General features: G+C 37.5%; 1 protein-coding gene across 4 annotated transcripts in view; it reads right to left on the reverse strand.

Moving 5' to 3' along the window:
- The window catches only part of MET (MET proto-oncogene, receptor tyrosine kinase), a 118,470-nt gene that overhangs the window by 34,499 nt on the left and 71,835 nt on the right, over window positions 1-12,136 (reverse strand). For all 4 annotated transcript variants that reach the window (XM_024757796.1, XM_024757798.1, XM_024757799.1 and 1 more), the window contains exons 6-10: window positions 7,016-7,176; window positions 5,160-5,262; window positions 4,912-5,048; window positions 4,072-4,233; window positions 3,207-3,306 (exon numbers count right to left, since the gene is read on the reverse strand). In XM_024757796.1, coding sequence (XP_024613564.1) covers window positions 3,207-3,306; window positions 4,072-4,233; window positions 4,912-5,048; window positions 5,160-5,262; window positions 7,016-7,176 — 663 coding nt within the window. The remainder of the gene's footprint in view (window positions 1-3,206; window positions 3,307-4,071; window positions 4,234-4,911; window positions 5,049-5,159; window positions 5,263-7,015; window positions 7,177-12,136) is intronic.

Here is a 12,136-nt window from a genome sequence, read left to right on the forward strand (position 1 = left end):
CATATATCCCCATATCCCCTCCCTTTTGAGCCTCCCTCCTACCCTCCCTATCCCATCCCTCTAGGTGATCACAAAGCATCGAGCTGATCTCTCTGTGCTATGCAGCAGCTTCCCACGAGCTATCTATTTTACATTTGGTAGTGTATACAGGTCATCTTATTAGTGTGTTTTAAGCTATCAATTACTGAGTGCCAGGTCCTGTGCAAAACACTTTAGTACAAGGTTGGTCTCATTTAATTCTCACAATAATCCTATGAGGTAGGTGCTACGATTACACACATAATTACAGATGAAGAAACTGAGCTTTGCAAGCTGATGTCATCAGACCAGGTCACACAGCTCTGAGTGGCAAAGCAGGGAACATAAATCCTAGGCCACTGACCCTAAAATTCACATAACTCCCACACTGGATGGCTTCTCGCTCACTTTGTATTCTCTACTGATAAATCTTTTCCTATGCTATTTTACAAAGGCTCTGTTATTATTATTTCATGCCCTTTCATCTCTCATTTCAAATCTTCCTCTTTGTAATTCTGATTTATAGAAGTTTGGAAAATGTGGTTTCCTCTTGATTGTGCTTAGACTAAACCACCAACACAAAGTGGCACATTTAAGGTTAAATGGTTGCATTTTTTCCCCCAAGGAAAAGACAAACAAGCAACAACATCCCTCATATTTCCTTTTCTTTGACAAGTAGAGTTGGAGATAAAACAATTACTTATGCCCACAATAGAAAAAGGACTCAGGATATACATAAAAAGCACAAACAAAATTGGATATTTGGTATTTTCTTTTAAAAATAATTTAAAAAATTATCCTACATTTTAAAATGTGTGCTATAAGCAGATAAAGAAAACTGATAAATAGATAATAATATGAATAAAATATTACTTAGTTTTGTATCAAATCCATATTATAATGCTAAAAGCTATTTATTCTATCATCTTGAAAAAAAGGAAATGAACAATTTTACTGCTAATTCTTTACGTAACAAGAAATTTGAAAACTATACAATAAATTGCTGGCTTCTGGGACATAATGCATATTAACAAATTAATATGCATTTTGTTAAGAAGGTGATTAGTATTTTTATTTTAAAATATTTGAGTTCGTTAGGCTTAAAAATTATTGTGGCTGGATTGGTATATCTAAGTCAAACCTGACCAAGAGTTTTTCTCTGTTAAATAATGAATGGGTTCAATTCATCATGGTCAGCTTCAAATTCTATAAGAAGCAGGGAACATGGAAGGAACACACGTCTCTTTAAGAGGTTTTTCACAAACAATAGTCAAACAGACTCACTGAATTTTTCATTCCTGTCCAATTTGAATGCATTGTTCTATTGTACTAATATGTTTGTGGCTAAAATAAGAGAAGTTTACATTTCCAGATATGTAAACAGATAAGATTTAAATCTTCTACCATTATTTGAATCTTCCTTGGCACATCTAGGAGGTTTTAATAACTATTTGATTACAAATGAATGAATGATGCCACATGTCATCATAATGCTGGTGAGGAAGAAGGAAGAAAACTTAGCCATTATTTCAATAACGCAGGCTCGGTGTGAAATAGATAAACTAATAAGTTCTCAGATTTCTACTTTAAAAAGTCACATGCCAACACCAAAGAGGGTTACTGTTATTTTTATAGGTTAATGAAAAATTGCTATGCCTGGCTGTGGAGAACCGATGTCCTTTAAATTAATAGTGGCGGTATTCTAACTTTGTTTGTGGCCATGTGCAGGGATTGGTTTCAAAGCTCTCTACTTCATACGGTGACTCCCTGGAGTACAATCTCTCAGGAATATTATAAAAATCTAATAATACTCTTTAGAGGTGATGCAATGTGGCTGATTGAGAAGGTCAAGAAAAATCTCATTTGAGATGACCTTATTGTTTGGTGATTTGGCTTGACATTTTTAGCCCCAAATTGGTTTTTGTAATTAAAGCACACTGTGGTCTTAGCCTTCACAAAATATTGGATGGGAATCTAAAAGGAAGTGCTGTAATTCAATCTACTGCCTCCCCAGTTAAGCCCCTGCTTGAGAGGGGGCACTTAGAACTTTCATTCTAAGTTGCATGTACAAGTCCAACTAGATTATGGATATTTTATATCAAAGAAAAACAACAAAAATATGAAATCTTTGTAAATAACTCCAAACTTCCTAAGGTCTGAAGTAAAACTACCATTTTAATGTGATGTCCCAAAATTGTTAGAGCACAAAATAGGTCAATCACTTTTAAGGAGGAATTCAGTTAAATTCTGATTGACCTTGCAAATAAAAGAAAAAAGGTGGAGAAATACCAAACAACATACACACTCTAGGACATAAATATTCTAATGCTCTTTCTCATTATTTGATAACATGCTAACCAAGGCACAAGAGGAATGGTAAGAAGCAGGGATGTGTAAGAAAACACTGTACCACTTAGGAAGACAAGGATGCTGTGGCAAGATTAGAGGCTTTACCCAAGGGTTTTATTAGAGCAAAAGGGTTGATGTTCTATGGGATATTAAAAAAGGGGGGATATGGAAATGCAATGGCCTGAATGATTGCATCCTCCCCAAATTCATATGTTGGAAGCCTAATCCCCAGTGTGACTGTATTTGGAGATGGGGCCTTTGGGAGGTAAGCAGGTCATGAGAGTGAAGCTCTCATGATGGAGTTAGTGCCCTCATAAGAAGAGACACAAGAGATCTTGCTGCCTCTTTCTTTCACCTCCATGTGGGGATACAATGAGAAGAAAATCATCTGCAAACCAGGAAGCAGGCCCTCCCCAGACAGCCAGATCTGCTGGCACCCTGGTCTTGGACTTACCAGCCTTCAGAACTGTGAGAAATAAATGTTTGTTGTGTAAGCCACCCAGTCTATGGTATTTTTGTTATAGCAGCCTGAACTGACTAAGACAGGGAATGACGTGGTTTGCCCTTGTACTGACTGTCTTTAAAAAACACTGCCTCAAGTTGATAATCATTATTTGTGTCTAAATATTATGTGTGTGTGTGTGTGTGTGTGTTTTATAATGTTAGCCTGAGACTAGATAATTTTAGTTGTTGAATAGAAAATACTATTTGACCCATGCTGCAAGGAAGATAACTAGCAAACATTAAAGGCAAAACTGAAATGTCTCTGCTACCCTGAAAGCTGGTGGCAGAAGCAGAGATGCTGAGCTCTAAGCACAACTATCACTCAGAGGACTTACCACTGTAAAGTTCCTTCCTGCTTCGTGAACATTTATTACCATCCTCAGGATACTAACTGAATTCAGGTTTTTTCCAACACCTGTTATTGTGCTCCCACCACTGGCAAAATAAAATAGAAAAATAGCAATATTGAGAGGTTCTTTCTCTATCAAGTATTTTAAGAGAGAAATTAAATTAAATCACACGTAGTGACTGCAAGTTATAGCCACAGCCAAAGTCAAATGAAAGTTCAGTGGTAGTTTTTCTTTGGCAATAACTTATTTAACTTGAAAATGTTTTAAAAATTCATATTTCATGAGCTGAAGAAATGCATTTGTCTTTTTATTCACAAAATAAGCAAAAGAAATATTTTTTCCTGTCTGAAAAAAATACAAAGGAAAAATGAACTTAACTGTTGTTGCTAGACTGATAGAATTAACAGAAACAAGGCAGACTGAATTGGGTCCAATGAGATATTGATTCAGAGGGAGTCTGGTATAGGGTAAAGCTGTGTGTAAAGTAGGCAGGGCAAAAATACACTGAAGAATGAAGAGAAAAAGGTGATTCCACTTTTAGGCACTAAGGTTAGTACAGAATTAAAATGTACATAATATAAGTGCATAAATATCAAAACTATGATGTCCAGTTAAACTGTTTTAATGAAATCTATTTAGAATAGGATAAAATGGCATGAACTAGCACTGATAAGGTCAAATTGTACTCAGAGCCTGAATGTAGTTTTCACTCCCGAATTGGAAAGGTAGCCTTCAAAAAAAATGCAACAGTATCAAATCCAGAGATAAAACTGTCTTCCTTTTGACTATTCAACAGCCAGTCATCCTCATGTTCATTATTTTCTTATACCCATCAGAAGCTTTTACTTACCTAACAAAAGATTTGGTGGGATGTATTTCATAGACAATGGGGTCTTCCCGGTAAATGAAGCTGTTCATCTCTCGGTTGGCTAAGTCAATTTTCAATTTAATAGGAAACTCAGTTGGAGTGCTTTGGGCTGGGGTATAACACTCGAGAATACTATCTGAAACACTGAACAAAAAAAATTAAGAAAATGGACCTTTGCTATTAGAGACACACATATATTAGAATTATATACATAAATCAAAAGGGTATCAGTCAGTGGCTCCTAAATGGGAATTTCCTGATGTGGTCTAGAAAAAAACTCTTTCTAATCTAGAAATTGTAGTCAATTTACAATTGACTGGATCCCAAACTTAGGTCATCCTTGACTTAGAAATATTTGGGATTTTAAGCAATTTTAAAGTATCCTTTTGGCACTTGATTAAACTGAGCTCTCCCAAATCTAAGAAGCAGAAACATAACTTCCTCACCCAATCTCCCTCATGCTTCTCACCTCCCCAAAGTGATTTGATCTAATTGTAAATCTTGATGGAAATGTTTATCTTAATTTATTGTCAATTACCAGAATCTCACAGCTTACAGCATAGGTGGGATACTAAGCATAACAATAAAGAAGGTGGATGGGAAGACAAAACTTAAAAGTGGAATTAATAAACCATAAGGGAAGGGTAGAAAAATCAGCAAAAAGGAGTAGATGGATTTGGGAAGGAGAAAGTTTTGTAAGATGGAGAGTAAATAATAAACATCTTGATTTTTCGTCACAAAAGAAGAACAATCTTTTCTTGATTTTTTAGGTATACATATTAATCCGTCTTGACTGATGCAACAAAAAATAAACTACAACACCTTTTTAAAGTACATGTTTTTCCACCAATTGAAATGTGTCTAGAATTTCCACTGTTTAGGTGCTTTCCAGTTAATGTAAGTAAAGTGCCACCAGTTTTAGGACCATAACTTGGAGAAATACTTTTTATTATAGGATCCTGAATGAGAGATAGAAACAAAACAAAATAACTTGTTAATTTTATAACTCTAAGTAGATTAAGTAATAATTAAATATCCTAGTTCATAAGAAAATTAATGCCTAGACTTACCACATAGGAAAATGTACTATAATGTACGGTCCCTCGACTGTTTGAAATAACTATGGACATATTGAAATGTTCATTCATTGCAGGACCAACTGTGCATTTCAACCTGAAAAAACAAAGTTTTATATGTTATAAATCCAAAGGCATTTTCTGGGTTGGCTGTTTTATATTATGGGCCATTATCTCTAAACAGTGAGCTGACTACTCTAAATAGCAAGCAGAGTTTACAGGTAAGCATTAGAATTGAAAATTGTATAATTCTGTTTCTGTACTATTATGCTAAACTTTATACTGACTGTCTTGTATTATTCATACAGACAAAACAGGAAATGTTAAACCTCATCAATGCAGACCTCACCAATTGAAAAGTTCATTATAATATAATAATATACAATTATAGGCATAATGTTTGGCATACTTAAGATGGAGAAATGGTGCTTCAACAGCATATGAAAACAATGGGCTGATTACAACTAAGCAGAATCTCTTCTTTAAATTATGTCAAAAGATACATTTCTGGGTTACATGTGTTTATTTAAGTTACTTAAAAAATGATGAAATTGTGATAGGCTTTCCATAGAATTATTTTTGAATTAGTAATCTTATTATAATCCTAAAAAGTATAAATATAATTTGTTTTATTAAATAACTTTAAAAAATTTTTATTTTATTTATTTTTTTATATAGCAGGTTCTTATTAGTTATCCATTTTATACATATTAGTGTATACATGTCAATCCCAATCTCCCAATTCATCCCACCACCACCACCTCCCCTGCCACTTTCCCTCGCTTGGTGTCCATACATTTGTTCTCTACATCTGTGTCTCTATTTCTGCCCTGCAAACAAAAGAGGATGAATTATGTTTCACTTTTACAGGCTCTAATTTACAATGCAATGAGCAAGAACTTACAAGGGGGATTTCTAGAATGAATTTGTTTTGCCATTAAGCTAAACAAGTGTGACATTATTTGATGTTTTGGCCTCTGTAAAATGAGTAGATTTAGATCTTTGTATAACCCTGAAAGGAATTCTACTAGGTATAAAATAACCACTTGAAAGAATAGGTTCAACTATAAAACGTTAAACGTTTGGTTGTTGTTACTACATAACTAAAAATTTCTGGGTTCTCTGTTCATTATGGGATTTAGATCTTATAGAAGTTATATGTAGAATACAGCAGAACAGGAACAGGTCTTGAATCATGAGAGCTGAGTTTGAAGGCCTGTTCAGCTCTTACCCTCTGGATTACCTCTGCTAATCTACACTCCACCTTTCTGAACATCTTTGTAAAATAGGGATAACATTGCTATTTCCCAAGATTTGGGAATGGTTATATGAGATACACTCCCTCCATTACAGTGCCAATAAATATCAGGTAAATATAAATTTAAACTCATCATAAACAACAAGTCTCAAAAGTGTGATTCAGCTGCTTCATTACATTTCTGAGGTTTAGAAAGTGAATTTAGAAGAGAGGGTCCATATTGAGTAGTTTCTGATTTTTATAGAAAAAGCTGTTTGAGACTCTCTTTATTTGAAGACTTTAAAGATGGAACGACCCCAAACAGTGCTATTCTTTCAAATCTACTCAATTTCTCAAGAGTTGTTACAAAAATGCTTGAAAAACTCCCAGATGCTAGATTCTTCTTTTCTTCACCTGAGTAATGTCACCTTTCTTCTTCCGTAATCCTGGTGAGTAAACAGTTTTCAAAACAAAACAAATCCTCAAGGGGAGTGATGGGCCAAGACCCTTTTTAACTCAAGAGATAGACATTTGGAGCAAGTTTTACAAGATTCATTCAAAGACAAAACCCGTTTTCCAAGCACACCCTGGCCAAGCGATTTCATGTCCTTACATGTTTATTGTGCTCTCACTTAAGGTCAAGGTGCAGCTCTCATTTCCAAGGAGAACTTTGGTTTTCTTCAAGTCAAATTTATTATTCCTCTTGAATCCAAAGTCCCAGCCACATATGGTCAGCGTTGTCCCTCCTTCAAGGGGGGCACTAGTTGGGAAAACCTATGAGGACAATATAGAACTTAAAAAAACCCAGTATATTATTATCTTTCATAGGTGTGGAAAACAAAGAAACAAACAAACAAAATATGTATACTCAAAGAGTCTGAAATCCTTCCCTTCTCCCATTATCTAAAAAAAATGAATTTTCACTATAGGAAAAAGGGTCACAAATTTCAGAGAATCTGGAACAAACATTAAAACTATCTGACAGGCTGATGAAGCAAGCTGTTTTCAGGAGATCCAGAGATGGGAAGGAGAGCAGATTCAGCCTGGGTGGGGATGAAGGGCCTTCTTGGGCATAGACACACTTTGGGCCCAGACTTTTACATGCTTATAACCCCTTCATGGGCCTTCAGATTGAACTCTGATCAAAACTCCTTTATAGGCCCTAGAAGCCAAGCCCTAATATATGTCTTGGTCTGTATGCCAGGTGGGTGTGTGCTACATTCATGTTGCTATGGTATTCCCCACCCAGAGGAGAAAGTCACACAGTAAAAATACCTCTTTCTGCACCCAGTGTTTTCATAGCTGCATTTATCAGCTATCATAATATCAACCACATATATGATATTCAATACATATCTGCCATTCATTCATTCACTCACTATAAACCATCTACTGCAGGCCAGGTATCAACAAATGAATAAGTGAACCCATTCTTTTATACTTAATTCACATTTATTACTAATCTGCCACTTTTATTTTTTCTTTAAATATGGTCACTATTTGATATATACCAGCTGGTTAGTTGACAAACTAAATGATGTAATATTTAATATATTCAATATATTATTTCTATTAGAAGTAGATAAAAACAGAATTGGAGAGAGCCCCACATGAGATCTGTATTGTAGCAATGTTTCTAATTATCTCCCTTGGCATCGCCGTACATCTCATTTCTAGGACTGACTTTTTTTCCTCAGGCTCAGTATTAAATAAGTAATAGGTTCCTTTTATTATTGCAGGCTCATCTTTGGTGTATTAAAAGTAAAACCTGGGCCTCCTTGGTGGCGCAGTGGTTAAAGAATCCGCCTGCCAATGCAGGGAACACAGGTTCGAGCCCTGGTCTGGGAAGATCCCACATGCTGCAGAGCAACTAAGCCCGTGCTGCACAACTGCCAAGCCTGCGCTCTAGAGCCCATGAGCCACAACTACTGAGCCCATGTGCCACAATTACTGACCCCATGCGCCACAACTACTGACCCCATGCATCACAACTACTGAAGCCCACGCGCCTAGAGCCCGTGCTCCGCAACAAGAGAAGCCACTGCAGTGAGAAGTCCGCACACCCCAACAAAGAGTAGCCCTGCTCGCAGCAACTAGAGAAAGCCCGCGCACAGCAACGAAGACCCAACGCAGCCCCCCCAAAAAAAGTAAAACTTGAATTCATTAATAAAAATTTGGCAACTGTGATATAAGATAGCATTAGGCTCTTATGAAGTCTATACAACAACTATTCTTAGGCTAAAACTATTAAAACAAAACAAATTTCTATGTTAAAAATAAGCTTCTCCTCAGCAGCAGCTTTGTGACAATTGAGAAAGGAAATGCTCTTTTGGGGGGACATATTGTAAATTGTGCTGTAAAGTACAATGGTGGGAAAACACAGCACCGCTACAGAGGCAACTCAAAAGCCAGTAAAGGTATCTGCTAAAGACAAGTTAGTGAAAGTGATTCTTTTACAATTTAGAAGAGCTTTTAGCAAAATACAAATTTGCAAACATTCCCTTCCTTCCCAAGTAAATGACCACAAACCAAAGTCATACCCTTGTTGCCAAACCCCTTCAAAAGTCTTAGCTTAATGCCCTTACAATAGCTATTTTACCCATGAAATCCATTACACAGTTGTGCCTTTCATGAAAACTTACTTCGCCCCTGTCTAGCCAAATGAGAACTGCTAGAAAAAAAATATCTGTTTATTATTATGTTAGAAATCCAGGAGGAGGAAAAAAAGACATCTAACCCTCCAGGACTCTCTTCAGCCTGAGGCAGTCACACAGCTGCTGTTTCCTCTTTTAATGAGAAGTCTTGCCCACTGAAAAGAGCCCAAGGCTGATGTTGGCCTGATCCCCCTGTCTGGATTCCCCCCTTTCAATGTAAAAATTGAAGTCTGTCACTCCACATTCATCATCACTTTCTATATATAAGGCAAAGCGATTGGGTGATGATTTCAGAAAAGACACGGAGAGTTGTTTGGTTGGTGTGCTGGCAACAGAAAGAGATACTATAAAACCTCTGCTAGATCATCAGGATTTGAAAAGCCAGCTCTACTTAGCTTTCCTCTCCCGGCTGAAATATTAGAGGGGGGCATCTGAGCTTTTCTGCCTTAGCTTATGGGGTAACGTTCACTCTTCCAGGGGAAAAGGAAGGATGCAGTCTTGGACTACACACCCTTGGACAGAACCAAAATGGGCTGGCAAACTCTGAGTTATCCTGAGGGTAGAGAAACTCTGTGAGACGGAAGTGAGTGTCCGGCATAAAGCCACAGAGGCTGTGTCTGGATATGGTAGAGCTAGCCACAAAAGTAGCTACTGTCCTTTCACAGGTGAAAATGATTTAAATGATCATATTTTCAAAACCCATTAGGATATACATGAGAAAGTTAAAACAACACCATTACCACCAAAAACTTTGGAAAATTAAAATTTGTCTCTTCAGTGAATGTCACAAATATATTGGTGGCAGTATATTGCAGGCGTGAGATAAGATATCTCAGGTCCCTCATTAGATATCGCTGTTGCTTCTTATCTGAGTCTTCTGATCAATTAATAAACTGTTTTATTGTCTCACTGGGACTGAACTCTAATCCTACAAGAATGACAGTTTTATCCTAATAAATTCAGAATATATTGGAAAGTGCTCTTCCTTTTCTGAAGCATTTTTCATTGCTCTCTAAGTACAAGATCAGATAACATGTTTGAAACAAAATAATGGGCTTGCAATCCTGAAATATTTCATATGTGGAACTGCAAAGAATTTCAGCCACTGAACATCATGTACCTTGAAAAGCAGGTTGACTTAACATTTATTGGAAAGTGAAACTCTACGCATTAGCTGGGTTTTGTGCCTGCAGCGTTTAAGACAGATAAGAAAAAGATGAATAATCTGTCTTATTTTTTGCAGTAAGAATGCTAAATGTCATGCTCTAGTGCAGCATGAAATCTTCCTAACAACTATGAACCGAAAGGGATTTATGGACTCAGCTGCATTACGTTTTTTCTAACTGTAGCACCCAAGCCTCAGTGAATCGAGCAGGATGCAGTCCAACCTTTTAAAAATTTCCAGCTAGAGTGCTGGAGTTAGGGAAGGTGTGGGGTTGGGGGGGGGGGATTCAAACATTATGGGAGATTCTCTGGTTCTAGAAAATTCTAGAATATTTACTGTTTTTAACCATTTTAATATAGCTTTCATTACTAATAAAAGGAGGTACATGGGTCAAAATTAAATGTTTCATTTGTACAAGTTCTTAACATGCTCTTTATTTAAAACATCAGCTTGGCTGTGAAATTGTGATTTAGTTGCATACACACACACACACACACACACACACACACACACACACTCCCCATATCTCTTTCATGGAATAGCTGGATTCAGAGGTCTGGTGTCTCAAATTGCCACGGCTACGTGTTTTAAAACGTATAAAACTGCATGTGGTTTTAAAAGCATATTAAACACACAAAAAGTGCATAAATAATACAGTATAGATTTAAATTTGTTTTCTTAATATCTCCTAGTTTATTCTTGAGCTGATCAAGCTAAGTCTTAATAACTGTGTAACACCTAACATAAAATGATTTGGTTTAAAACCCAGTCACCTGGTACAGATCTTTCCCCAAACCGTAGCTAAATGAAAACAGCCATGCTCTTGGGGGTGGTTCCTGTTCTGACTCGTACACTTTGTTTACTTGGGCTTGAACCAGGCGACCGACCAAGACCTTTAAGTTGAATCTTTCACAGGAACTACTTAGTTACTAAGTCCAACTGTTCCACATGCAGGCAGAGAAAATATACACTGGGTCCTCACTAGGGAAGTAGCTTCAAGCAAAATGTGTCTGGATCAAGAAAAAAATTTTTAAAAATTGCCATGGAGATTTTCATAGTGCCAAACACATGCTTAAGTAAATAAGGCAACAGAGAGTTAGAGTGTGGCTACAACGTCATGGCTGAAGTCCACTTCTAGAAGCTCAGTTCTCTAAGGGCAGGAGGCACTTCTGTCTTGTCTAGGACTGTATCTCCCCATTGTCAAGAAGAGTGCCAGCTGTGTGGTATGCACTCAATAAATGTTTTTGGAATGGATTAAATAATGAATTGGCTTACAGAGTATAGAGGTTAGTGTAGTCATCAGCTGTGCTTTTACTTCTCTTCCAGGAACTTTGAGAGAAGGCACACAGTCACCCATTTGTCCACCATCCACTTGCTTCCCACCTTGCCCTGAGAGGTAACCTCTAGACTCATCAGTGATGAGACAGCCATCATCTATGTGTCAGACAGAAAGAAACCTCCTGTTTTGCCTGCTCCAGCATGGCTGGGATCTCTAGCTTGCACGGTCCAGGTTAGGGTTCTGGATTATGCCATGAGTGGATCCCCGTGTGTGATGAAGGCTCATGCATGGGCACCTGGTAGATAAAGCAGCTGGTGAGGAATCAGAGAATGGGCAGGCCAGAAGGGAACAGGTCCCAGTGTGAGGAAATGGAGAGCAGTATTGCTCTCTAGCCACCACTCTTTTATTCACATAGCACTAAGGGAGAGCAACTGCCCAAGGAGAGTGTGAAGCAAGCACTTCAAGTGCAGGGCCTAGGGGCATGTGCCCAAACACCACTCTAAAGGAAAAACCTGGGGGGTAGGATTTCCCTGGTGGTCCAGTGGTTAAGACTCTGTGCTTCCAATGCAGGGGGCGTGGGTTTACTCCGTGGTCAGGGAACTAATATCCCACGTGCCACGTGTTGCGGCCAAAAAG

Source organism: Neophocaena asiaeorientalis, unplaced genomic scaffold, assembly GCF_003031525.2.
Source record: "Neophocaena asiaeorientalis asiaeorientalis breed wild unplaced genomic scaffold, Neophocaena_asiaeorientalis_V1.1 scaffold116, whole genome shotgun sequence".
NCBI lineage: Eukaryota > Metazoa > Chordata > Mammalia > Artiodactyla > Phocoenidae > Neophocaena > Neophocaena asiaeorientalis.